Source organism: Ascaphus truei, chromosome 14 (genome assembly GCF_040206685.1).
Source record: "Ascaphus truei isolate aAscTru1 chromosome 14, aAscTru1.hap1, whole genome shotgun sequence".
Lineage (NCBI taxonomy): Eukaryota > Metazoa > Chordata > Amphibia > Anura > Ascaphidae > Ascaphus > Ascaphus truei.
Window position 1 is genome coordinate 22,323,861 of NC_134496.1, and position 25,574 is coordinate 22,349,434.

Genomic DNA, 25,574 nt, shown 5'->3' on the forward strand with positions numbered 1-25,574 from the left:
CTACAAACCCTGGCCCAAGGATAATAAAAATAATAACCTATAATAATACCCCCCTCCCCTCTCCCCAATCAAAAGTTCCCACAGCCTGCAACAACCTGCATCAGCAAAAAGACAACAAAATATCAGTACTCAGGACATTACATAACTCCAGGGAAGTCTCCCCACCGCCATGCCCAGGTAACCATCACCTTGCCACTCTCTACCTGGCTGCCTGTTGTAAGGCGTGTCCCCAGGGTTAGTTGTGGGCGTTGTAGTCCCGAAGCCGCCACCGTGTGCCTGCCACCGCGGTGGAGAGAACTACAACTCCCAGCGTGCCCCGCGAGGCAGGCGCTTGTAATTGCGCCAGGCAGATCGGCCCCCTCCTGTAGGTGCCGTTATGTGCGGGTTCCCTAGCTTGGCACGGAATTAAGTCCTTGTGCCATTAGCCTGCGGGGAAGCAGCGGTATAGGAGGGTGGGGGATGGAGACACACAAGAGATCGGCCCGGGTACTGGGCGTGCTGCAGCACCAGGGAGCGTTGGAGCTGCTGGTCTTTAACTTTCTGCTCATCCTGACCATCCTGACCATCTGGCTCTTTAAAAACCGCAGGTTTCGGTTCCTGCACGAAACCGGAGGAGCGATGGTGTATGGTGAGTGTGAGTGATCATCACTGAGTGTGACCTGTGGGGGTGAATCTCAGGCTAAGTACACAGGGAGCATGCAGAGCAAGGACAGGGGCATGGAAAAACCCAGAAGGGGTTAATAATGTGGCAGCTTAAAGGGTTACAGCCAGTCCTCGGGTTATCCAACGCAATCTGTTCTGGAAGTAGCGCTGGATAGTGAAACCGTTGTAAAGGGAGTCCCATGTTAATCGGTGGCGGTGAGCGTCGGATAACGCATTCCGGCGTCGGAAAACAGCCCTCGGGGTTGCCATTTGTTCATTGTAAAGTGAAACGTTGGATAGCGACGATTACCTGTATTATTTTTTATTTTCTCCCCCCATTCCTTTATGAATTGGGGATAGGGATTGCAGACAGGAAGAGAGATGCCTGGTTTCTTCCCTCATCCTGTGGGTCCCATAAGGAGATTTAGCAAGCGCAGCAAAAAAATAAATAGCTGTAGAACTATTTCCTACACGCGTCTTAGGCTAAGTCCCCGCTAGCGTTGAGCGGGCGGCGCTTGAGGCAGGGACTTACATATATAGATATATGTAAGTCCCCGCTCACCCGCGTTCGGCGCTTAGGTAAACAAAAAAACCTATACTTACCCGCGCGCTCAACTACCCGCAATGCACCCCCTCCCCCGCACGCGTGTAGGAGCAGGACACATGGCGCTCGCGCTTAGATTTGGATTTTAAAAATGCTGTGCATCAACCTGTCGGTGGTAAACGGTAACGCGGACCTTCGAAAAAAATGTGCACCGTGTGTACGAAAGACTTGCTACATGACGCATCAAATAGCTGACGCACGCTTTATGTTGAATACGTGATTGATGCAATTGAAATTAAAGCAGAATTTTGTGTATTTTTATAACTAGTGTTAGTACATATAGATTAGTGTAATAATATTTATAATAGCAATACTTTTTTTTTAATTTTAAACATCTGGGCGGTGCTACGTACATTTTTCTGCGCTAACACTGCAAGACTTCAATTTTTTTTAAAGAGTTTACGCCAAGTTGACGCACTTTCTCATTTTTGGAGCACACACAAACATTCTTTTTTGGCAGATTCCGTTAACATCTGTACGCCAAGCTCCGGCCATCTCTATTAATCTATCATCAGGCCTTAAAAATAAACCCAGTGTTGGAAAGGGCAGGAAGAGATCTCTTAAAGTTGGGCTGCGCTTATAGTGCCGTCGCGGCAAAACAAATGCATTGTCGCCGTCGCGAGCGCTTATAGTGCACGTGACGGCGACAAAGTAACGGAGCGACGGTGCTACCAAAAATTTGGTAGTCACTGCTATTTGATTTTTTTCTTTGGCGACGGTCTCCCCTTGCGGCCAATCAGGAGCTTCCTCGTGCCTCTGCCCGCCCCTTTTAGGACGTCGCTGGCTGTCGCCCAAAACTAAAGTGCAACTCTAGCAATTGGCGATGGGTGACGTCATCGGTCACGTCGCCAGCACTATAAGCGCGGCCTTAGTAGGAAATGGCGACCAGAGTGGAGTGCTGCATCATAATGATGATGCGGGGCTCCATTTTCCATGACGATGCTTAGCTTCGTTGTGTATTACGCAGAGACGTTGGAGGCGCTGCACCGTCGCAAGTAATATTGCGAATACGTAACAATGGGAACCGTTTATCAAGTCCGCAGCCAACACCAACCACCTTGTTCAGGGAATCCTCTTCCGTTGCAGAACCTATATATTTATCCAGGGCCCGGAGACACCGTTTTTATTCCATTTACTTGAATGGGCCAGAAAGTGGTTGCTGGCAGCGGAAAGGTGTCGTGTGGAAGAGCACGGTTTAGTGAATATGGGCCACATTCCCCAGTTCTAACAATAGGGCCTGTTTATTAAAAGCTCTCCACTGCAAACTCAACGGGAAAACTAGTGCAAGAAGCACAGGGGTGGGGGGTGGGTTATATACAAATATTTATGTGGCAGTGTGTGAGAGATGAAACAGACCTTTTGTCATCGGGATGTCTTTCCCTATACAGTATCTTAACAGTATATCAAAATAAAAAAGGGGGGTGGGGAGTGACTGTTACGGTATGGACACACTACAGGCACGCTCACTGACTGTCTCGTTTGATCAGGCTGTGGAGCCACTGTTGCTGACCGCGCTCATGCATGCAAGCGCGCGCGTTGGGGCATTGGGGGCTTGTTGCGCGTGCTTCAAACTCACTTTTTTTTGTCTCCCCAAGCGCCAAGCTTGGGAGAGCGTGCGGGGACAGGACAATTTAAATTGCAGAAACTAAACTCGGCAAGCGACGCACAAACGGCGCTAGCGTGGCCGCAGTCTGTCTCCCTCTCCCTCTCTCCATCCTTTACTTACCGAGGTTCAGCCGGCTTCAGGACGCGTAAACCATGGCAACGCGCCGTCAAATTACGCTGCGGGGGTCATTTGACATCACGGTTGCCATGGTAACGTCGCGTCAAATGATGCCGCTGGTCACGTGACGTCGTACGACTCCGCAGCGTCATTTGCCGCCGCACCGAGATAAGGTGGGGTGCAGCAACGGAGGAGAGCAGGCAGGGGATGTCGCAGCAAGAAAAGTTTGCGCACCCCTGGTGTAACATGTGACAGTCTTCAGAGTTGGGATATGTTCTGTGGAACTGGCAAGCGTAGTTTGCCTGACATACACCTGCAATGCTGCTTTCTTTTGCCAACTGTATAAACCAGGGGTGGCCAACTCCAGCCATCAAGAGCCACCAACAGGTCAGGTTTTAAAGGATATCCCTGCTTCAGCACAGGTGGCTCAATCAGACCACCTGTGCTGAAACAGTGATATTCCTAATTACTGGCCTGTTGGTGGCTCTTGAGGACTGGAGTTGGCCAGCCAACGATTGAGCCACCAGTGCAGAAGCAGGGATATCCTTTAAAACCTGACCTGTTGGTTGCCCTTGAGGACTGGAGTTGCCCACCCCTGGTATAGAGTTAGGCGCAGATCTTCAGATGTCCAAGATACATATTTCACCGGTAAGTTATTGATTGCGCTAATGTTCAATGACTAATTTACAAACGGCTCAGGCTGAAAACACCATTATGAGCCTGGATGACGGTATAACGAGCTTCCAAGCATTGGTAATGCTCCGGAGATATTGATTGTCCACATCTGGTGTACCTCACTCTATGCTTTTATGCACTACTCCACATAATGGGCCATTATTTTTGCCCACATCTCCTGACGATGTGGCCAAGAGGTGCCTTATTTGAATAGATAAACATGTAGCTAGTTTAGAGTATTTCATTTAACCAACATTGGAGATGTTAACGGATCTTTGTGCTGTGATTGTGTAGAAGAGCACAGAGTACATTAGAGAAGTTGTAAGAAAGCAGCAGGAATGGGACAAAGCGATTGAATCTGTTAGGGACGGGCGTGGGCAAGTATTGCTTTCTGGTGAATAGGTTGACTTCTATAAATCCCTTTAATATGCATCATTACTGACTGCGTTGCTCGTATACCCGGCACTGCTGCTGGCTCTGCTAATATCTGTGTATGCCATTTGTTACGTGGACTGCATCAGTCCAGGGGCAGCCAACTCCAGTGCTCAAGGGCCACCAACAGAGCAGATGTTCAGGATATCCCTGCTTCAGCATAGGTGGCTAAGCCACTGATTGAGCCACCTGTGCTGAAGCAGGGATATCCTGAACATCTTCTCTGTTGGTGGCCCTTGAGCACTGGAGTTGGCCGCCCCTGCACCAGTCTATTTATTGTTGCTCGTCAATACAGCCACGTATTTTCGTGCCACATTTTTCCATCTTCCCTATTTGGGATGTCCCGTTACATGCCACCTCCTAGTTAAAATCCCTTGTGTTGGTTACTGCAGCTGTTCTTGTTGCTCATTAACCCTTTCAGTGCCCATGATGTAGCCACCACGCCATGGGGTTCGGTTCAGCCTGTTTTCTAGGGGAGATGGTGTCCTGGGCTCCTGTGGGAGGCGGAAGGCAGTCGGAATGGCAGAGGACCCCCCCGATAACCTGATCTCTCCAAGGCGGGATCGCAATGTACCGCATCTGGCACTGAAAGGGTGTAACCACATGCAACAAATCTACACTTCTTCAGGATCAATAGTGTTTCTGGATATTTAAATTAGCGATCCAAGGTTTGAGGCAGGGGGTCTCCGGAGCTGCACCCCATTAATTTCAGCTCAGGGCACCACCTGCTTGCGGAGCTAGTTCCCTCCGTAGGGGGTGCCGCAGCCGCTTCAGCTGAGATAGCTGGTGTAGGCGGACACTCACAGAGGTATGCAAGGGAGACTGATTATAGTGAAATTAAATAAGCCTTTTATTGCGCCTGTTTCCTTAAAGCTGCAGTTCAGTCTTTTTTTTTTTTTTTTTAATTTATTTTTTTACTTCAATAGTTTTATGTGGGCAATCTCTAATTACCTAAAGAACTGTATAGCTGCAGGTCAATTCGTTCTCCATGTATTGATAGGTGAAATTTGGTGACATAATTAGAGCTGGCATATGTTTTTATTTGCTTCTGTCAGTCAGTGGAAGCTCATGAATATTCATGAGCACTCCTGCACTTACAAGTGCTAGAGGGAGGGCAGGGCTGACAAAGGGGTGTGCCAGGGCTTGTGACAGGACATGAAGGGGCAGTGCATTAGCAAATGGCTGTTAAAATAGAAAACAAGAAAATTGGTCTTTCAAAGTTGTTTTTTTAAAAACAGAAAATTCTAAAAGTATTTTTTCTTACTACAGAACTGATTTATTAAAAAAAAAACACACATGCAGGATATTGACTGAACTGCAGCTTTAATATCAGGAAACCATCCAAACAAGGGGTAAACAAAGCTTCTATTCACTTGGGAGTATTTCTAGTGAAATACTATGCAATCCACCACTTCCTTTAGATAAGCATGTCTCCCAGCCCCAAACATATAGCATGAAATAAGCAGATATAAGAAGTCTCATAAATGAAAGTCTTATCTGTTCCTTGTGGTTTGGAGGGAAAATCTTCCCTGTCCCTGGTTCAGCTCCCTTTTCCTCAGGGTGTGTCAGCGTTCAGGTTTAGAAGTTTCCCCTGTGTCTTGAAAGCAGCTCTGCTGTTTCTTCTGGCAGGGCTCAAGACAAGTGGTGAGAGTCAAGGACAATCTCTGCTCTGTCTCCAAGTTCAGCTCAGGTGTGAGCTAAGGAGTCTCTCTTCCTGTCTCAAAAGACAGGCTTTTCTAAGCCATCTAATCAGGCAGGTGGTGTTTGTTAATGGACTACCAGCAGTTAACCACCACACTGCTGGATTAGAGGCACATTACCTGAACAGGGATAACTCCCCTGTTACAGCTGGATTTTAAAGTTTAAACCTCCCATATTACGTGGACCAATAGGAAGCCGCACCGGATGACATCACAGCTTCTTATTGGCCTGCAGGGCGCAGAATCTTTGAAACGCCTCCATTTATATAAACCCTGCTAGCCGAACGGGTACTGGCACCCCCTACGGAGGAAAGTATCTCCGGAACCTGGGGGTCCCAGTAGCTCAAATTAGTGGGGTTCAGCCCGAAGACCCCCCTGTTTCAATCCTACGATGAAAAGAGAAAAAAACGGCTTGGATTGCCGCTGTAAATGACCTCTAATTCAAGGAGTTTGAAACTGTGCCTGTCAGAGTAATACCTGTACAGGAGAAAGGAACGAGGCAAAGCACGTGACTATACAGTGCTATGCAGGATATTGGAAGTTTTCGGAGTTTCGCTTGTGTGGTTATTTGCCAACCCTGCACAAAGAGCAATTTAGACACAGTGCGTTATCCAGACAGGATTCTAACAGCATATACAGTAACTGGAGAAACGCTCACACGCCTTCAGTTAAAAAGACTGGCTAATTGTCTGAGCTCTAAATGGATGGAGCGCTCAGCATCTCGTCCTCATAATATTGCCATCTTGAAGGTTTTGGAATGGAGCCAGCAGTCTTGACACTACTGTGAGAATTGCAAGAACTGTACCACTGTTCACTGTTTCATGTCTCTTTGCTGACTGATTTAATATGGAACACGGCACGAACAAGAGATGTGCCTCTCCGCTAGCAGATTACGAAACAAGAAGTACACTATTCGTATGTTGCTCTGACACTGTATGTCGGTGGGTGAAATACTGTTGAAAACAAGAGGGACACAGTCAGTTGAGACAAATGTTAGAGGAAACCCCCTGAAAGAGCGGACAGCATTAGCATGCAGAAACGTTTGCAATCAATGTCATGGCATTGGGTGAGTCCGTGTAGTAACTGTTACAGCGAGTGTTATAAAATGGACTGGCGTTTTGTGTAGCATTGGGCTTGTTCTAGTCATTAGCGATACTGTGATGTTTCCCTAAATGAACATGGGATGGAAAGGGTAGGAGGAAGCAGGTGCGCAGGGATAAGATGGATCATATACAAATAGCACATTTTACTTTCAGATCAGAAGTGGCCTTGGAAAGCCCAGTTTTACAAAGTCTGTCATCTTTTTGTTTTTCTCAGTGCAATGTAAGAAGTATAACCCACTCTCTCTTATGGCGTTCTCATTTATGTTTATTTAATATTTGATAAACTTTTTAAGGGTCCTTAAATCGTTCCTCAGGGAACTTTCAATGTACAGTACACCCTGACATTCTTCGGACAATATCCCCTCTGCCCAAGTCTAATTTGGGGATGTTGAGTTCATTGAGATCCCAAATACTGAGTTCAGACTTACTGGTTTGTAAGTCATCAGCTTGGACCACATCTTGAAGTCTGTTGGGATTTTTGGCCGAAAACCGCCAGAACAGCTGCTTCGGGCTATATAGAATTACCCCCTTTAGTATTAGCAGGTGTATTTCATTTGGTCACACGTTCGAAGGAGGAGGAGGACACACCAGATTTCTAGGGAATACATTTTTTTTTTTTTACTAACATAAATGTTTTCAAGACCTGATGAAGGTGTTGTAACTACACCGAAATGTTGATAAGTTAGAATAAAAGTATGTTTTTTATTTTCTGGTGTGTCCTCCTTCGAAATATATGGGTGTATGTCGGAAGCTGCAGCCTCTCCTAGGATAGAGTACCCAGCAAGAAGAACCAAGTTTCCATTGCATTTCCTTTGGTCCCATGACTGACTACTACCAGTCGAGAAGGTTCTTCTGTACTTTCTGTGAATGGATTAGTATGTATCTCCTTTCCACTCATTCTCCTGTTGCTTAACCAACCCATCCTTTTCTTCTGTAAAAACTAGCATTGTGGAGTAATAAACATACTGAAATACCAATCAAAATACATTTTTAGATGTGAGAATATAATTATCTTACAAGGTAAAATGGCTAGAAATCATGTAAGGAGTTTGAGGCATGATAAATGGTATACACTTTCCAGCATCTTGAGTACAAAGTAGATCAGGTGAAAATGGACCGTAGTAAAAAAATGTAATATTAACTCGGGTTCCATCAAGACCCCAGAATCACGGAATTCCTGCAAACGTTCTAGTTGTGTTAATGGAGTAATTTACAGACACAAAATACATCTGTTAGAACCCCATGTATAGTAAATTGTCTTTGGCGTGCCTTCGCATTGTATCTCCAGATATGCGGCTATAAAAACCTGAAACGAAATTCTGGTAACCGTTAAATCCTAAACTTCCCAATGTCACTTTGGCAACATGATTTGACGGCTGCCTGAAGGGTCCATACAGTCCTTGGTTATTCAGAATGCATTCTAACTCTAAAAGCAACATGGTTCTGTAGAGCAGAGGTGAGAATTTGCTGAACCCCTGACCATTCCGTGTTCGTGGAAAATTGTTTGATGGGTAACTTAGTCTTGTGATGTATGTACCATACAGTATGTATAGTACTCGAGAGAGAGAGAACGCCAAACAGAATATATTTAACACGCTGTTGCAGAAGATGTTGTCGAAATAAACGGACAGTTGCTTTATTGATTCTGATCAGTACTTTGATTTACATTTAATTTGAATTGTTAATACATTTTGTTTTTTTTAATCTGCAGGTTTGGTAATGGGATTAATATTACGTTATGCTATGAAACCCTCTGAGCTGGAAAGTGGAACTGTATATGACTGTGAAAAGCTGAGAAGTAACCCGTCAACACTACTTATTAATGTCACAGACCGTGTGTATGAATATGAGTACAGAGGAGAAATCAGCGAGCGCAATGTCAATATTCATCAGGGTAACCTCATGCTACAAAAGGTAAACCAGCTAATACACTCTTTATACCTCTCTGTTTAATTGCACAACTGTAGGGAAACTAATCTGGTACAAATTAGTGTTAAAACCTATTGTACAAGTAAAACTGGTTGGTACTTTCAGTAGATCCTGACCCTTTATCCAGCAGCGGTACAATAATGCGGCCATCCATATATAGGATAGCGTACATGAGTACTTCAGTATTAGTTTATACCTTTTTATATTTGGACTAACAATTGATATTATAAAACAGGATTTTGAGAGTTTTCTCTCTTCCTCAGGTCAGCAAAACTGATTTACACAATACTCTGTGGGTTTAACACAATCTCTGTAAATCAGTATTGCTGACCTGAGGAAGAGAGAGAGAGAAATCTGGAAAGCTTGTCTTATAATATTTATCGCAACTGAACGAACACGGCTATTTCTACTTAATTCATAAAGAGTAGGGGAGGGCAACTCCAGTCCTCAACGGCCACCAACAGGTCAGGTTTTAAGGATAGCCCTGCTTCAGCGCAGTCAAAGACTGATTGAGCCACCTGTGCTCAAGCAGGGATATCCTGGGAACCTGGCCTGTTGGTGGCCCTTGAGGACAGGTGCCCACCGCTGACATAGAGGATACAATGTTTTTGTGTCTGCCTACTGACTCACTATTTCAGTTCATGGAAGAAAATCCCTACCTGACATTATAGGAGCATGTGGGGAATGCCTTGTTACGTTATGTAACTGACCTTCTAATGCCTCCAACATATTTGCACTCTCATGGATCACCTGCTCCAATGGTTCATTTCTGAATACCTGTTTCTCTCCACATCTCAAATCTCACCGGGCTATGTTCAAAGATCTGTTCTCCTACACCTATTGTCTTGGTGAACTAAAACAATTTTCAGTATTGCCTTTTGTTCTGATGATACCAAAACCATCTGATTCTCTCCTGACCTCTTCCGTTCTCTTAAATACTGTATGACTAACTGTGTTTCTGCTGTATCTACCTTGAGGGCCCAGTGCTACCTTCCATTCAACATTTTCTGATACCCAAGCACTCGCTTCCACCATGCTCCTGATACTCCTCATGCTCCTGATACTCCAGCCTTGGAGTCCTATTAGATTTCACTTTCACACACTTTCCCATCTCTACTCATACAAATGATGCTAGCCGGTCTCTCTCTTCTCTGGCCTGTCTATCTGACCTTTTCATGCTACAACTTCCATGTCCCTTTATCTCCAATCCTTCAATGGCTTACTCTGTACTCCAGATTCAAATTCAACATCTTGTCCCTCGATCCCTCTCCCTCCTGCCCCTCGGTTCCCTCTCCCTCCTGCCCCTCGGGTCCCCTCCTCCTCCTGCCCCTTGGATCCTCCTGCTGCCCCTGGGGTCCTCCTCCTGCCCCTAGAGTCCCCTCCTCCTCCCCCCCCCTTGGATTCCTCCTCCTGGCCCTCGGGTCCCCTCCTCCTCCTGCCACTCGGATCCTCCTCCTGCCCCCGGGTTCCTCCTCCTGCCCCTCTTCCTCCTGCCCCTCGGGTCCCCTCCTCCACCTGCCCCTCCTCCTCGGCCTTCACAATTCCTGCATGCTTTTCCTGAATCGCTGCATGCTTTATCATTCGCTGCCCTGGCGCCATCAAACGTCATCACTCCTCACACATTTATAGATGCACAAAGCCACCTTGCTTCTTTAAGGAAGTCAATAAACCATGTCAGTAATATCCTCACTATATCCCCTGCCTCTAGCAGGACACCAGTTACCTGACACCAAGAAAATGGCGCCACGTCCAGCACGAGCGCGGACCCACCAAAGGATGCTAAACTTTAGCCGACCTTAACCCCTAATTCATATGAATGGTCGCTGAGGAGTCCTAAAGCTTAGCACCCCTTTGTGGATCTGGGCCATGGCGAGCACCCACACACCTTTTTGTGACCCCCTTCTGTAGCTAATGCCTCCCTATTGACATCACCTGTCCCACAATCCCTTGCGTCTTGCAACTCCCCCCTCTGCTTATATTGGAGGTGGACTCTCCTTTTCTTTGCAGCATAAGTTGACTTGGTAATATGATTAGATTTTAGCATATGATGGTCTCTTACCCCTATTGTAAATCACCTTTTACACGCCGTAGAAATAAATAAACAGTGACAGTTGAAAGCACCAACATTCTCCATATGTTGCTGAATCTTCACTTCCTGTTTTGTGTGAAGAGTAAGTCAGCGGAAACTGTTGCTGTCGGATCTTTTTTTGCTCGGAAGATAACTAACCCCTGCAGTTTGTGTATATTCGCTTCGCTTGCATGCTTGCAAAGCAGGATGTTAATGCCACACTAGTAATGGATGCAGATGCATTATTAATGCACTACATTTAACCTCTGAAACACTTGCTAGAGGACATCTTCTGCAACAGGGATAGCCAACTGTTATGGAACAAGAGCCACATTTCTGACTCACCCCCCTCTCTCCTTTGCAGTTTCTGCCTGTCAGATTTTATTCCCAGCTGCATGGAGTCTGCAGACACATACTGTGCCTGCGTGGCTTGCAACAATGTTGCACTCCTTGCCTGCGAGCATGACATCAGTGAGCTGCTACAGCAGTCTCTGAGATCCTCACCAGAATGGGCTAGTCTGCTCCCCCTCCTGTTTGTTCAGACATGGTCTGCCCCTAGACTTTTCCTTTGCCCACACCGCACCTCACTTCCTTTTCAACCCTGGAGACAGTGAGTAAAGAACCTTTCTCTGTTTATAACCCTTGGTGAGGCCATCTCTTTTTACCGGTTCCTAACTAATAATCACCAATACACACCATCCACAAGCATCTGTACCCTGCTACCTTTTCCCAATAAAGTGGAGGAAATATTACAGGACTTGGAGTGATTTAAAAGGGAACTGTGTTAATGCTATCGGGAGCCATTCATACCAACGTGCCCTGGCTTCAGAATAGTAAAAAGAGGACCGTGTGCCTTGGGAAATACACACAGAGGAGCTGCTACCCACAGCCTTTATGCTAAAGATACAAGCAAGCAGCTTACGTAGCAAATAAATAAACAGCAGTCTCTCACCACATTGCACAAGCACGTTGCTACACAGAGCCACAAGCCTCTACACAGCAAACTACCACAGCTTTATGCAAAGACAGTGAGCAGCCTTACTTTGCTAATACTACACAAAGGAATCACACAGCAGCTACTACTCAAAGACTTTATGCTATACAGAATAGTCTCTGCACCCCAGGACAAGCAGCAGCTTCACTCTGCCAGACAGGGCAGCAAGCTTTATACAGCAAACTGCACACAGCCTTGCAACTAACAGTGCTTCTCTCACAATACCTAATTGCCTTTCTCTCTGTCTGAGTCCACCCGCTGCTCAGCCCCACAGTGAGGAGCCAACGGACATCTGTAAGTACAGCTACCCCAACGCTGCACGCTGCAGGACACCGCTCGGCATCATCTGAGACAGACGCCCATCGCTGACAAGGTAAAAGACCGCACGCCACACGCACTGGCAAAGGCCTACACACACCTACAGCATGGCAGAACTCAGAGCCTCACCAGACATCACGCAGGAAAGCGATCTCTCAGACACAGAGACCGCTGCGCATCTGCAACAGGCGCAGGCAGGCGCAAGGCCTAAACGGACAGTCACACTGACACAAAAGGCCCGCGAAAAATATGAGAGCGACATTGAAGCACACCGCGAAAGGTTAGAGAAGGCCTGGGAGGACACTGGTCGTGAAATATGTAACGTTGCAAGCACTAGTGATCAGGAGAAACAAATTAGGCAAGCTATAGCCCAATTGAGGTCAAGTCACAAACGTTACCAAATGCTGTCACAAACATATCTCGCCTACCTAAAAAGAATTAACACAGAGGAAAGCCTCAGCGAACGCGACCAGCAGGAGGCAACTGACCTGGAGCGTGACGGCTTCGTGCAGACCACTATTACTGAGGCCGAAGACCAGAGAAAAGACCTTTTGCTGGAAACTGCATCGCAGCGCTCAAGCATATCCAGACACTCATCAAGGTCAGCAAGATCAGTGCAATCTAACGCGTCCAGCGCAAGCACAAACGCTACCAAGGCGCGAGCCGCCGCAGAGGCCGCACGTGCCAGGGCCGAATATAGTCGCAGAGAGGCAGCAGTAAGGGCAGAAAAAGCGCGCATAGAAGAGGAGGAGCAGAATGCCACTGCTACCGCTGCCGCTGCAAATGCCGCCACTGCGCGTAAGAAAGCCGAATTTGATGCGGAACTAGAGGCGCTTAATCAAGAGAAGGAAGCCGCCGCAGCCATAGCCCAAGCTGAAGTCCTAGAAGCAGCCGCGCAACAGGATGGCGGGGAGCTACCGTACAGACGGATAGCCTCAGAGGATCCAGCCCAACGCACTGAAGACTACGTAAGGAGCCTCTTCAGTGTAAACACCAGCGCACCATCTCAACACGGAGGGAGTGACACCACAGACAACGAAAACTCGCTAGGACCACGAGGAGAAGACGCTGCTCCGTCAATGGCACACGCTGCCTGGGATAGCCACAGCCGCAACAGTGATCCACACGCCAGAGCGCACACGGATGCACCACAACAGGCTCGTAATCCAGGTACACCCACGCGGGAGAAAACAGCCCCTCACACTGGCCAGCAGCCATCACGCGTCCACGCCAAGGAAGAGGCGACCGCACAGACCGTCCCAGCAACTACCTCAGAACGGGGCAAACGCGCCGACGTCTCAGGTCTGACAGACATAGCCAAGTACATGATCCGGCGCGACTTGGTGCACGCAGGACTCATCAGCTTCGACGACCGCCCTGAGAACTACCGGACGTGGAAGTTCACGTTCAAAGACGCAATCGACAGCTTGGACTTCTCAGCAAGGGAAGAGCTCAACCTGTTAGTTAAGTTCTTGGGGAACGTATCCAGGGAGCAAGCGCAGAGACTTCGGACGGCAAACGCACATCAACCCCAAGTAGGTCTGGACCTAGTGTGGGAAAGGCTAGAAGAGACCTATGGCAGCCCTGAAGCAGTCGAGGATTCACTCTTCAAAAGAATCGAGAGCTTCCCCAAGATCACGAGTAAAGACTACTCGAAGTTACGAGATCTTGGAGACCTGCTGCAAGAACTGGAGTTCGCAAGGAAAGACCATTCCTTAATAGGTCTCAACGCCCTAGATTCAGCTCGTGGAGTGAGACCCATCCTGGAGAAGCTACCCTTCAACCTCCAAGAAAGGTGGCTTTCACAAGGTTCCAAATACAAAAGGGAGAAGCAGGTTGTCTTCCCCCCATTCTCATTCTTCGTGAGCTTCATCTGCGAAGCGGCAAAGACAAGAAACGACCCCAGCTTCGTCTTAGGGGCGCAAACCACATCCAGCGCCAGCCACCCGAGGAACGAAAGGTCAACAGCAAGGTGCAAGGACTCCAGAACACCCATCTCGGTCCACAGGACGGACGTGCCCCCTACGACCCACGCGAGTCCCAGCCAGACGGCCGACAGGGACAAAAAACCAAGGGACCTTAACAAAGAATGCCCTATCCACAAAAAGCCGCATCCACTTAACAAGTGCTTCGGATTCAGGATGAAACCCATAGAGGAGCGAAAGAACCTACTCAGGGAATGGGGAGCCTGTTTCAAATGTTGTGCTTCCACAACTCATTTATTCAAGGACTGCAAAGAAGCTATGAAATGCACAGAGTGCGATAGCGACAGGCACATAGCCGCTCTACACCCGGAAGCTATGAAGCCCAAAGCAAGCAAAGCCCCTAACCCTCCGACAAAGCAGGGCGGGGAGGAAGAAGTGGGAGACACCCCCCCCCCCGACGTCAGTAGCATCCAAATGCACAGAAGTATGCGGAGAAGGAAACGACGGTAGATCTTGCTCTAAAATATGTCTGGTAGCAGTGCACCCAGAGGGACAACCCCAAAGAGCCAAACGGATGTATGCGATCATCGACGACCAGAGCAACCGATCGCTGGTCAGGTCAGAATTCTTCGATATGTTCAACATACAAGACAGTACTTCTCCTTACACTCTCAGAACGTGCGCAGGGCGAATGGAGACTACAGGGAGAAGAGTGAATGGCTACACCATATGCTCAATAGACGGCAAAGTGAGCATGCCCCTTCCCACACTCATCGAGTGCAATCACATGGCAGAAGATAGGACTGAGATCCCCACGCCAGACGTGGCGCGACACCATCTCCATCTAAAAACCATTGCCGATCATATCCCACCACTAGACGAAGATGCCCAGATCCTGCTGCTACTTGGCAGAGACATCATGAGAGCACACAAGATCCGCGAACAGCGAAATGGGGACCACAACGGCCCAAGCGCTCAAAGGCTCGATCTAGGATGGGTGGTAGTGGGAGAAGTATGCATAGACAGGATACGAGGACCCGACAACGTAGGCGCCCTACGAACGAACTTGTTGGAGAACGGTCGTATATCCCACTTCAAACCTTGTCCGAACCACTTTCAGGTCCACGAGAAGCTCGAGACCAAAAGGAACTACGGAGACGCGCCTGTGGCAAGAAAATACCCCAATGACCTAGGGAGTACAGTGTTCCAGACAACAAAGGACGACGACAAACAGGCGCCATCAATGGAAGACAAAGAATTCTTGAGGTTAATGGATAAGGAGCTCTTCAAGGACAAATTGGGCAGTTGGGTGGCCCCACTACCTTTCCGCTCGCCAAGAAGACGCCTCCCAAACAACAGAGACCATGCTATGTCTAGGCTCGCTTCGCTCCGCCGTAACCTACAAAGGAAACCGGAGACCAAGGAACACTTTGTGGCCTTCATGCAAAAAATCTTCCACAGTGGCCATGCAGAGTCGGCGCCCCCAATGAAAGAAGGCGAAGAATGCTGGTACCTCCCGTCGTTTGGCGTCTACCACCCCCAGAAACCTGGCCAGATCCGAGTGGTATTCGACTCCAGCGCTCAGCATCAGGGAGTCTCCCTAAACGATGTTCTCCTCACCGGGCCGGATCTGACGAACAGTCTTCTGGGAGTGCTGATCCGCTTCCGCAAGGAACCTATCGCCGTAACCGCAGACATTCAACAGATGTTCCACTGCTTCCTTGTGCGAGAAGACAACCGTAACTACCTAAGATTCCTGTGGTACCAAGATGACGACGTAGAAAAAGAAATCACGGAGTACCGCATGAAAGTACATGTCTTCGGGAACAGCCCATCACCTGCAGTGGCAGCCTACGGCCTCAGAAGAACGGCCCAAGACGGAGAAGCAGAGTTCGGGAAAGACGCCAGGAGCTTCGTCGAAAGAGACTTCTATGTGGACGACGGATTAAAATCAGTTCCCACCGAAGAAGAAGCCGTAGATCTACTCAAGAGGACACAAAAGATGTTAGCGAAGGCCAACCTAAGGTTGCACAAAATAGCTTCCAACAGTGCAACAGTGATGAAGGCGTTTCACGCAGATGATCAAGCACCAGATCTCAAGAATTTGGATCTGGGGACCGACACGCCTCCCATACAGCGGAGCCTGGGGATAAGCTGGAATCTTAAAACAGACACCTTTACGTTCCAGGTAGCCATCGAAGAAAAACCCTTCACACGTCGCGGAGTCCTGTCCACCGTTAACAGTCTCTACGACCCGCTAGGATTCGTGGCTCCTGCCACTATACAAGGGAAGTCCCTCCTCAGAGAAATGTCCTTCGAAAAACAGGAATGGGACACCCCACTACCTCCAGAAAAACGGAAAGAGTGGGAAACGTGGAAACACTCCCTGAAGGCCCTCGAGCAACTTCAAATCCCACGCCCCTATTCACCTATATCTCTCACCGCCGCACACAGCAAAGAGCTTTGCGTGTTCTCAGATGCCTCCACCAAAGCTATAGCAGCGGTGGCCTACCTAAAAACCACGGACGTGGATGGAAGTTGCCACATCAGGTTCATCCTTGGCAAAGCTAAGCTGGCGCCACAACCTGACCATACTATACCCAGACTCGAGCTGTGTGGTGCAGTGCTAGCAGTAGAACTGGCGGAGCTTATCGAGAATGAGATGGACAGCAAACCAGATGCCGTCAAACTCTACACAGATAGCAAGGTGGTACTGGGATACATCTACAATAAGAAAAGGAGATTCTACGTATACGTAGCTAACCGCGTAGAAAGAATCAGGAAGTCAACCCAACCAGAACAATGGCACCACGTGCCCACAGAGCAAAATCCCGCAGATCACGCCACCAGATCAGTACCCGCATCTCAACTGCAGAATACGTCGTGGCTCACAGGACCAATGTTTCTTGCGCAGCCTGCGGAAACGCTACCAACCCCAGTTGACGATTTTGAACTCGTGGATCCCGAAAAGGATACGGAGATAAGGCCCCTACAAGTATCCGTGGTACTCACCAATGTATCGCACAAAAACGCATTCGGATCACATCGATTCCAACGCTTCTCAAAGTGGACGGCCCTTCTGCGAACAGTAGCCCATCTTGGGCATATAGCCTCCTCCTTCCGCCAGACACCAGACGGTAAAACTACCGGTTGCCACGGCTGGCACATCTGCAAAGAGCTGCGCACCGTAGAGGAAATTACAAAGGCTAAGGAAACTGTTCTGAGTCATGTTCAAAGGGAAACATATGCGGAAGAGATCAATTGCATTCGCGGAAAGAAGAGTGTTAACAAAAACAGTCCACTTTGGAAGTTGAATCCCTTCATCGACAACGACGGCCTCATGAGAGTAGGAGGCCGCCTCAATAAGTCCCAACTGAGCAGGGAGGAAAGCAACCCTCTTATCATCCCTGGCCGGCATCACATCGCCACTTTTGTTGGTGCGCCACTACCACGAACAAGTCATGCATCAGGGACGACACTTCACCGAAGGCGCCATTAGGGCGGCGGGCATTTGGGTCGTTGGCATGAAAAGGTGCGTGGCCAGTAATCTCCACAAATGTGTTAGGTGCCGAATGCTGAGAGGCAAAAGCCAAGACCAAAGGATGGCGGATCTACCTGTCGACAGACTTAACACAGAACCCCCCTTTACCTATGTAGGACTCGATGTATTTGGGCCCTGGATGGTCATCTCACGTAGAACTAGAGGCGGGCTAGCAAACAGCAAACGATGGGCGGTACTCTTCACCTGCATGAGTACACGAGCTATACACATCGAGGTTATAGAATCTATGGATGCTTCAAGCTTCATAAATGCCCTCAGAAGGTTCTTTGCAGTCAGAGGACCAGTTAAACAAATACGCTCCGATTGTGGTACCAATTTCGTTGGAGCATGCAAGGAAAAACTGGTTACCAGTGCCGTGGACTTTTAAGAGACATTGTGGTGCGTCAAGCTAACAAAGAGCTGCGCACCCACCTGGCTTCCCTTACTGGAAGGCCTGGTCAAAGGACTTTGATGCCAGTGGTACCAGCCGGTATCACATTGCTATGGAAATATGGACCTTTGCAGTATATTGTTATGTTGTATGTATTGCACATATGTTCCACATAGCTTGCCATATAGTGGTATCTACAGATACCAGACGGGGAGTGTTATGGAACAAGAGCCACATTTCTGACTCACCCCCCTCTCTCCTTTGCAGTTTCTGCCTGTCAGATTTTATTCCCAGCTGCATGGAGTCTGCAGACACATACTGTGCCTGCGTGGCTTGCAACAATGTTGCACTCCTTGCCTGCGAGCATGACATCAGTGAGCTGCTACAGCAGTCTCTGAGATCCTCACCAGAATGGGCTAGTCTGCTCCCCCTCCTGTTTGTTCAGACATGGTCTGCCCCTAGACTTTTCCTTTGCCCACACCGCACCTCACTTCCTTTTCAACCCTGGAGACAGTGAGTAAAGAACCTTTCTCTGTTTATAACCCTTGGTGAGGCCATCTCTTTTTACCGGTTCCTAACTAATAATCACCAATACACACCATCCACAAGCATCTGTACCCTGCTACCTTTTCCCAATAAAGTGGAGGAAATATTACAGGACTTGGAGTGATTTAAAAGGGAACTGTGTTAATGCTATCGGGAGCCATTCATACCAACGTGCCCTGGCTTCAGAATACCAACTCCAGTCGTCAAGGGCCACCGACAGATCAGGTTTTGAGGATATCCCTGCTTCAGCACAGGTTGAGCATTGAGCTACCAGTGCAGAAGCAAGAACTGATTGAGCCACCTGTGCTGACGCAGGGGCTAATTGAGCCATCTCTGCAGAACCAGGGATATCTTGAAAACCTGGCCTGTTGGTACCCCTAGAAGTCTGGAGTTGGACACCCCTGTTCTACAATATTAATGGGTAGAAAGGATGTAAAATTATTGTGTGCTAAAGGGTTAACTAATGGCAAATGTAATGAAAATGTATATATATAAAAAAAAATCAATATAACCATCTTTTTTTAAAAGAATTCCTTCCAGAATAGAGCTGGCTTCATAGTTTGTCAAGCAACCTACTTTGTGCAATCGGGCCTATAACACTTTGTAATGCATGGCGTTCTGGTAATGGGGGCAAAGCTTTCATCTGAGTTCTACTCATGTGGAACCATTGTGAATTTGTGCTTTGTGTATTCAGAACTGTAAAGCGTTTACTTAAAAGGACCAATGCACCCTAAATAACCTCCATTTTGTTTACCGCATTGGAACCAGGGGTTCTCCCGTGCTAAACCGCTGTTTTTACCTCTGGGGGACCCCCGGGTTCCCAAGATACTTTACTGAGGAAGTTACTGCTATCGCTGCCTGGTTTTTAAAGGGGATTTAAATGGCTGTCCAATAGGCAGCCACCACCGAAGATGTGGCAGCTTCCTATTGGCCCCAGATTTGGCAGCCATATTGTTTCCCCTTTAGGCAGATTTAAACCCGGTAACTTCATCGGTAAGTATTTTGGGAACCAGGCGGTCCAAGAAGCTGAAAATAGTGGTGTCTGGCTCGTGGGAACCCTTGATGTAACCCTGTAACAAAGAAAGGGGGCGAAGAAATAGCCCAGAGTAGGAGGATCTGCTTTTTTCCAGCTGTAAGATCACTGCAAGCGGAATGGCACCGCTGTTGAAACCATATTACATCTGCTATTTATTCTGTAACCGGAGTTATTATACCGTATGGTGTCTTGATCGCGTTAGCCGTTGCCAGTTTGAGGAGAGTTAAAGGAATTGTTCCCCTGCACTGCTGTAGTCGTTGGGGGGGGGGGGGGGGGGGTTGTGTAAGAGGTGGTCTTGAGGACTGTAGTCACCCACCCCTGGTCTAGCAGGAGAAGAATCAATATTAGCTACTAGGTCACACTATATATGGTTAGTTACCTATAATCGAAGTGACTGCTGATTTAGGTTGTACCCTTTGTCAGACTCCCGCCATCAGTTCCAATAGAAAACGTATCTCACACAATCTGCTTGTGTTTTCTTGTTTTTTTTTTTTTCTCCTATCAGCTGACCTTTGACCCGGAAGTTTTCTTCAACGTGCTACTTCCGCCCATCATTTTCCACGCGGGGTACAGTTTAAAGAAGGTAAGCTTCTACTAGAAAAGTGTTTCATTGACTCATCACTATAGCTTAGTGTTAAAATCAGGATTTTCTTCATGTCTAACATCTGAGGATACCGTGGTAACCTTTAGACAACACTGGGCTCCATTTTAACCCCCCAGACACTAACGGTTGAATTCTATCTATATATATCTATATCTGTCTAAATGTTGGTTCGGCACTATCATGTACAACACTCCTGCGAGCACGTGACCTGCATACGGGACAAGGGTTAATACTCACACTCGCAAGCGCTCCCACTTTTCACCTCCGCTGAGGTCCTTCAAATGGACAATATCTACTCTACAGGACAAGCGTTAATACGCAACTCGGAAGCTGCCCCACTCTAAACCTCTGCAAAGGGCCCCCAATTAATTATATATCTCCTAAATCCATCCCCATATACCACCGTCACGAACAGCACACAAGTGGGCACAGGACTTAGATATGCCTTGAAGACTTGAAGTCTTTCTGGATTTTTAGCCTGAAAGTCCACGTTGGCGCATATAGCATTTACCCCTTAATATTTAAAGCGCTTCTGTCCAGAACGGAGCATCGGAATAAAAAATAATAATAACCGTGTTAGAAAGGACAAGAATAGATATATTGGAGTAAGTAGAAAAAATAGGCAAAAAAAAGTATTGCAGTATAAATGTTTTAGTACTAATTATTCCACTGTATCACACAATAAATACATGACTGCATTGCCAATAATACTATCTGCATGTGTGCTTTGTTTCAGTTGGGAATGTAATCTTCCTTATTTGTTGGACCAGACTAGATTTCCTTGACAAATGATTATCTTAAAAATGCAAAACAAGGAAGCTGATGAAACCCTGGTCTCCACGCTGCAAATTTGTTGGCGCTTTACAAACAAACGCTGATGATAATAATATATGTTGGCTTTTAATATGTGTCTTAGACTTAGAGCCTTATTGTCCAGATATAATCTGAGCGTGAAATAAGAAATGCCAAGGGTTTCATCTGGCAGCTTCTACTGTCTTATTTATAGATAGTAAGAACACACACCCAGTCCCTGAAAGGTCAAAACCCAAACCACGTATGTACGTATCAAAAGGAGTTCTACTGGGTTGTGACCTGATGCAGGGGTGCACAAACTGTTCAGTTCGTGTGCGCTCCCCCCTACTCGCACTCCCCCCTCCTTACCTGCTCTCGGGCTTCGGCGGCGTCATATGACGTCACGACGTTGTCTTTCCATTTGACGCCACGTTGCCATAGTGAAGCCTCGCCGAAGAGCTGCTGAGAGCAGGTAAGTGAGTTACAGAGGCCTCACGACACCCCCGGCATCTAATTGAAATGCCTTGGGGAAGAGCCCCCCACTTTGCGCACCCCTGGCCAAATGTATACAACAAAAGACACAAAAAGCAGGTCCTGATATATACTTGTGAATGACCAGTATATTGAGAGACTTCTCCGGTAGAGCGGTAAAGAGAACATGTAGGACCTGCAGTAAAGGGTTAACCTGCAGTAAAGGGTTAACCTTGACATGGCTGCAGGCTAATGACCCTTACTTCTCAGAATAACAGATAGTCTTTAACTTAATAATTTGTCATGTTGGATGTAGCATTATAAGCAGTTATGCAGATTTACCGCCAATGCAATGAAAACTTGATCTAACCCAGGGGTGCGCAAACTGGACGGGCTCTGGATTTTCTAGGGGGGATGCGGCGGTTGCAGAGGCCTCACAATCTTCCACGAGGCCTCTGCAACTTCCCTTAGCTGCTCTCAGTCAGCTCTTCTGCGATGTCGCCATGACAACGCGATGTCAAATGACACCGCTGGGTCAAATGGCAACGCGTCATATTGTGCAGCGGAGCCCGAGAGCAGGTAAGGAGGGGGAGCGCAAACTGGGGCGCGAACTGAAAAGTTTGCGCACCCCTGATCTAACCTTACCACCCGTAATGAACATTTGGAGAAAGAGAAGCGGTCATCTGTGGCCTTGTCAAATCGTACAGATGTTGGAACAGCAACTTCTAGTTGGCATCATGATGTTTGCGGGAAACATGGACACATCGCATCTAGAGAACCCAAGTACAACCACACAGCCATTCAAACCCCCTGTGATAATGAGTATAGCACACACCTGGTTCTATACATATCTAGTTTCCATGGAAATTCAGGAACATTAAGGACACAATGTGCACGTCTAAAAAAAAAAAAACAGGACTAATCCAAATCTCCCAAAGAGCTGGAGTAACAGGAGAGGCACAAACATTATGTTTTATAGAGAACTTTTATGATGTCAGATGGTATTATAGCAACTCGCAAATGAAATGCTGGCCACTTCTCCAGTGGTGTCCACATCAGACAGAAGGCCTTGGAAGAGGTGGGATGGATGGCCATGGGGCCATCTTGAGTACGTCTTAATGCCTGCATTTCACATTGATGTCCAGAATGGTAACACACAAAGATTGTCCGGAAACTTATTGTCATACGGCAAGGCTCTTCCACCAGTTCTCCAAAGGGGCCAGATCGGAGAATATTTAGGAGCAGAAGGACAACCAGCTTATTGTAATGTAATTTTAGATCCATTTAAAAAGCTTGAACATTACGTTATTTCAACATCTTATAACATCAGTACCATATATATTTACATTACACTAAAACTCACTTGTAAGTTAGGGTTAAGAATTCCACTTGGCTCCTGCTAATTCTCTGCTAGCTGCTTGGCCAGCTGAGAGTCTGGGTCACATTTGGCCTGGGCCAACCAGATGAGCTCTGCTCTACCAGATGCATTTCATTGTATCGGAGTATTGTAAGTAATTCATTAACATTCCCTGTTTTTGTTACTTTCTTTTCTCTACAGAGACATTTCTTCAGGAATCTGGGATCGATAATAACATACGCCTTTCTGGGAACAGCCATCTCCTGCATTGTGATTGGGTGAGTTAAACTGATAGGACACATGATGAATGGAATGGTGCACCAGGTACACTGTACCTTTTTTCGGGGGCATGTGGAGAAATGTGCAACAAAGCTTCCTGGTGTCTCTTAATGTAAAGCCTCTATCCTGCCCATTAACCCTCCGCCCCTCCTAGGGGGGGTCTTCAGAGCTAAACCTTTCTATTTTCAGTTCTGGGGACCTCCTGAGATACTTCCCGGTAAAGGATCCAGCGTTACTTCCTGCTCTTTAAATCCTCTGCATGCCGTGGGCCAATTTGAAGCCGCAACAGGTCATGTTGCTGCTTCCTATTGGCCTGCGTGACCCGTAAGGTGCCATTTTCTTTCCCCGTGCAGGTGTCTGCATGCTGTTATTTTTTTACTGGAAACTATTTGGGGAACCAGGTGACCCCAGAAGCTAAAAATAGCCCGTTTCAGCGACAGAGACCACCTCTTTTTTTGGGGGGGGGGGGAGGGGGCTACAAAACAGCCGTGTTACCTGTGTATAAGAGTATAATTTATTGCTTCTTCATTATGCTCATTATTGTGATTAATTGCAACTGTTCAATCCAAGTGAATAGAGCGGATCCTTTTTTAGTTTGAAGCCTTGTACCAGTTGTTTTGTGTGTCACACACGGCTCACAGAATGACCATTTAACCCACACGTTAACCACACGCTTCCTCTCTCACAGTGTAAGATGCCAGTAGGAAGTATGTGTTGTCTCTGAGGCAGAGGAAGGAGTATTGCTGAATTAATGGCCACCGTTGTGTAAAAGGGGCTTTTAAAAAATAAAACTAATGTTGATTGTAAATTTCAGATCATACCCCTTGGGTCAGGAGTGGCCAACTGCAGTCCTCAAGGGCCACCAACAGGTCAGGTTTTCAGGATATCCCTGCTTCAGCACACATGGCTCAGACAACGATTGTGCCACGTGCTAGAGCAGGGGATATCCTTTAAACCTGACCTGTTGATGGCCCTTGAGGACTGGAGTTGGCCACCCCTGCTCTGGGTGAAGTGCGTTTCATGATGAATAAATAGTTACTTGGCTATTACTTAGACATACTCCCTCCCCTTCCTTTGAGATTGTAGGAGCACAACGTCTAGGATTGAAGCAAGGAGTCTCCGGAGCTGAACCGCGTTGCTTTCAGCTCCGGGGACCCCCTGATCCCTGGAGATGCTTATCTCCGGAGGGGGCGCCGGTATCTCCTGCATGTTGAAAGCTTCCATGTCACAAGGGCCTACAGGAAGCCATCTTTCTATTGGCCCACGCCACGTGGGAGCCCCTGCTTCCTACCTAGAATAAAACCCCTAGGAGGTAACACACCTTATTAATGTGTTATTGTGACATTCACGCCCCCTCTGTACCGTGCTGGGGATTAAGTTGGTGTTTTATTAATAAATAATAATAAGTAGGATATTGAAAATATCAATCCACGCTACTCGCATTTTTCTGCCTGTGTTGGGGTGTCCCCCCTGGAGCTGCTCCCTGGTTCCCTGACAGGGGACCCCATGATTCCCACAGGACTGACACGTGACTCACCTATGCGCACGGTCAGGACAGCGTCCTAGGGAGAGGGTTTTGCAATTTCGCGGGGTGCCCCCGGCGGCCATATTTGTAGTTCATTTAGAAGACTACAAAACATTAAAAGTCGTGCGGCTCGGGAATTAGGAGGGTCCCAGGATTTCGGGGGACTAGGGATCAGAGGACTCCCCTATTCAAATATACTGTATATATTTATTTTTAAACAATTTGGGGGGCGAATTGTTGTTTTGACCAAAGCCTACATTTGTAATTTACAGACAAAAGCTATTAGTTGCAAATATGTGCGTTGTTTGTTTTAACTAGAAACAGTTGGAAATGCAGTGTTTCTCCGGCTTTATTAGCAAATCGCTGGACATTCTTTAAGACAGGGTTATAATAAGATGCTATACTTAGATTGTCAGCTCTCCGGGTTAGGGATTTCCTTTCCTTTTGTCTGTTGTACTTTCTGTATTATAATTGCCTGTATTGTATTGTGTATTGCAAAGCGCTGCGTTCACAGTTGGCACTATTGTATGTACATGAAAACATACTCCCTCACGTGTGTGAGAGTGTGTGAGAGTGTGTGAGAGTGTGTGAGAGTGTGTGAGAGTGTGTGAGAGTGTGTGAGAGTGTGTGAGAGTGTGTGAGAGTGTGTGAGAGTGTGTGAGAGTGTGTGAGTCAGAGTGTGTGAGTGAGAGTGTGTGAGTGAGAGTGTGTGAGTGAGAGTGTGTGAGTGAGAGTGTGTGAGTGAGAGTGTGTGAGTGAGAGTGTGTGAGTGAGAGTGTGTGAGTGAGAGTGTGTGAGTGAGAGTGTGTGAGTGAGAGTGTGTGAGTGAGAGTGTGAGAGTGTGTGAGTGAGAGTGTGTGAGTGAGAGAGTGTGTGAGTGAGAGAGTGTGTGAGTGAGAGAGTGTGTGTGAGAGAGTGT

General features: G+C 47.3%; 1 protein-coding gene across 1 annotated transcript in view; it reads left to right on the top strand.

Annotated features, from left to right (window-relative positions):
• The first annotated feature begins 311 nt into the window (after nucleotides 1-311).
• The window catches only part of LOC142465448 (sodium/hydrogen exchanger 9-like), a 174,134-nt gene continuing 148,871 nt past the window's right edge, over nucleotides 312-25,574 (top strand). The window contains exons 1-4 of the mRNA XM_075569406.1: nucleotides 312-628; nucleotides 8,591-8,793; nucleotides 20,133-20,210; nucleotides 23,053-23,129. Coding sequence (XP_075425521.1) covers nucleotides 460-628; nucleotides 8,591-8,793; nucleotides 20,133-20,210; nucleotides 23,053-23,129 — 527 coding nt within the window. The 5' untranslated portion in view covers nucleotides 312-459. The remainder of the gene's footprint in view (nucleotides 629-8,590; nucleotides 8,794-20,132; nucleotides 20,211-23,052; nucleotides 23,130-25,574) is intronic.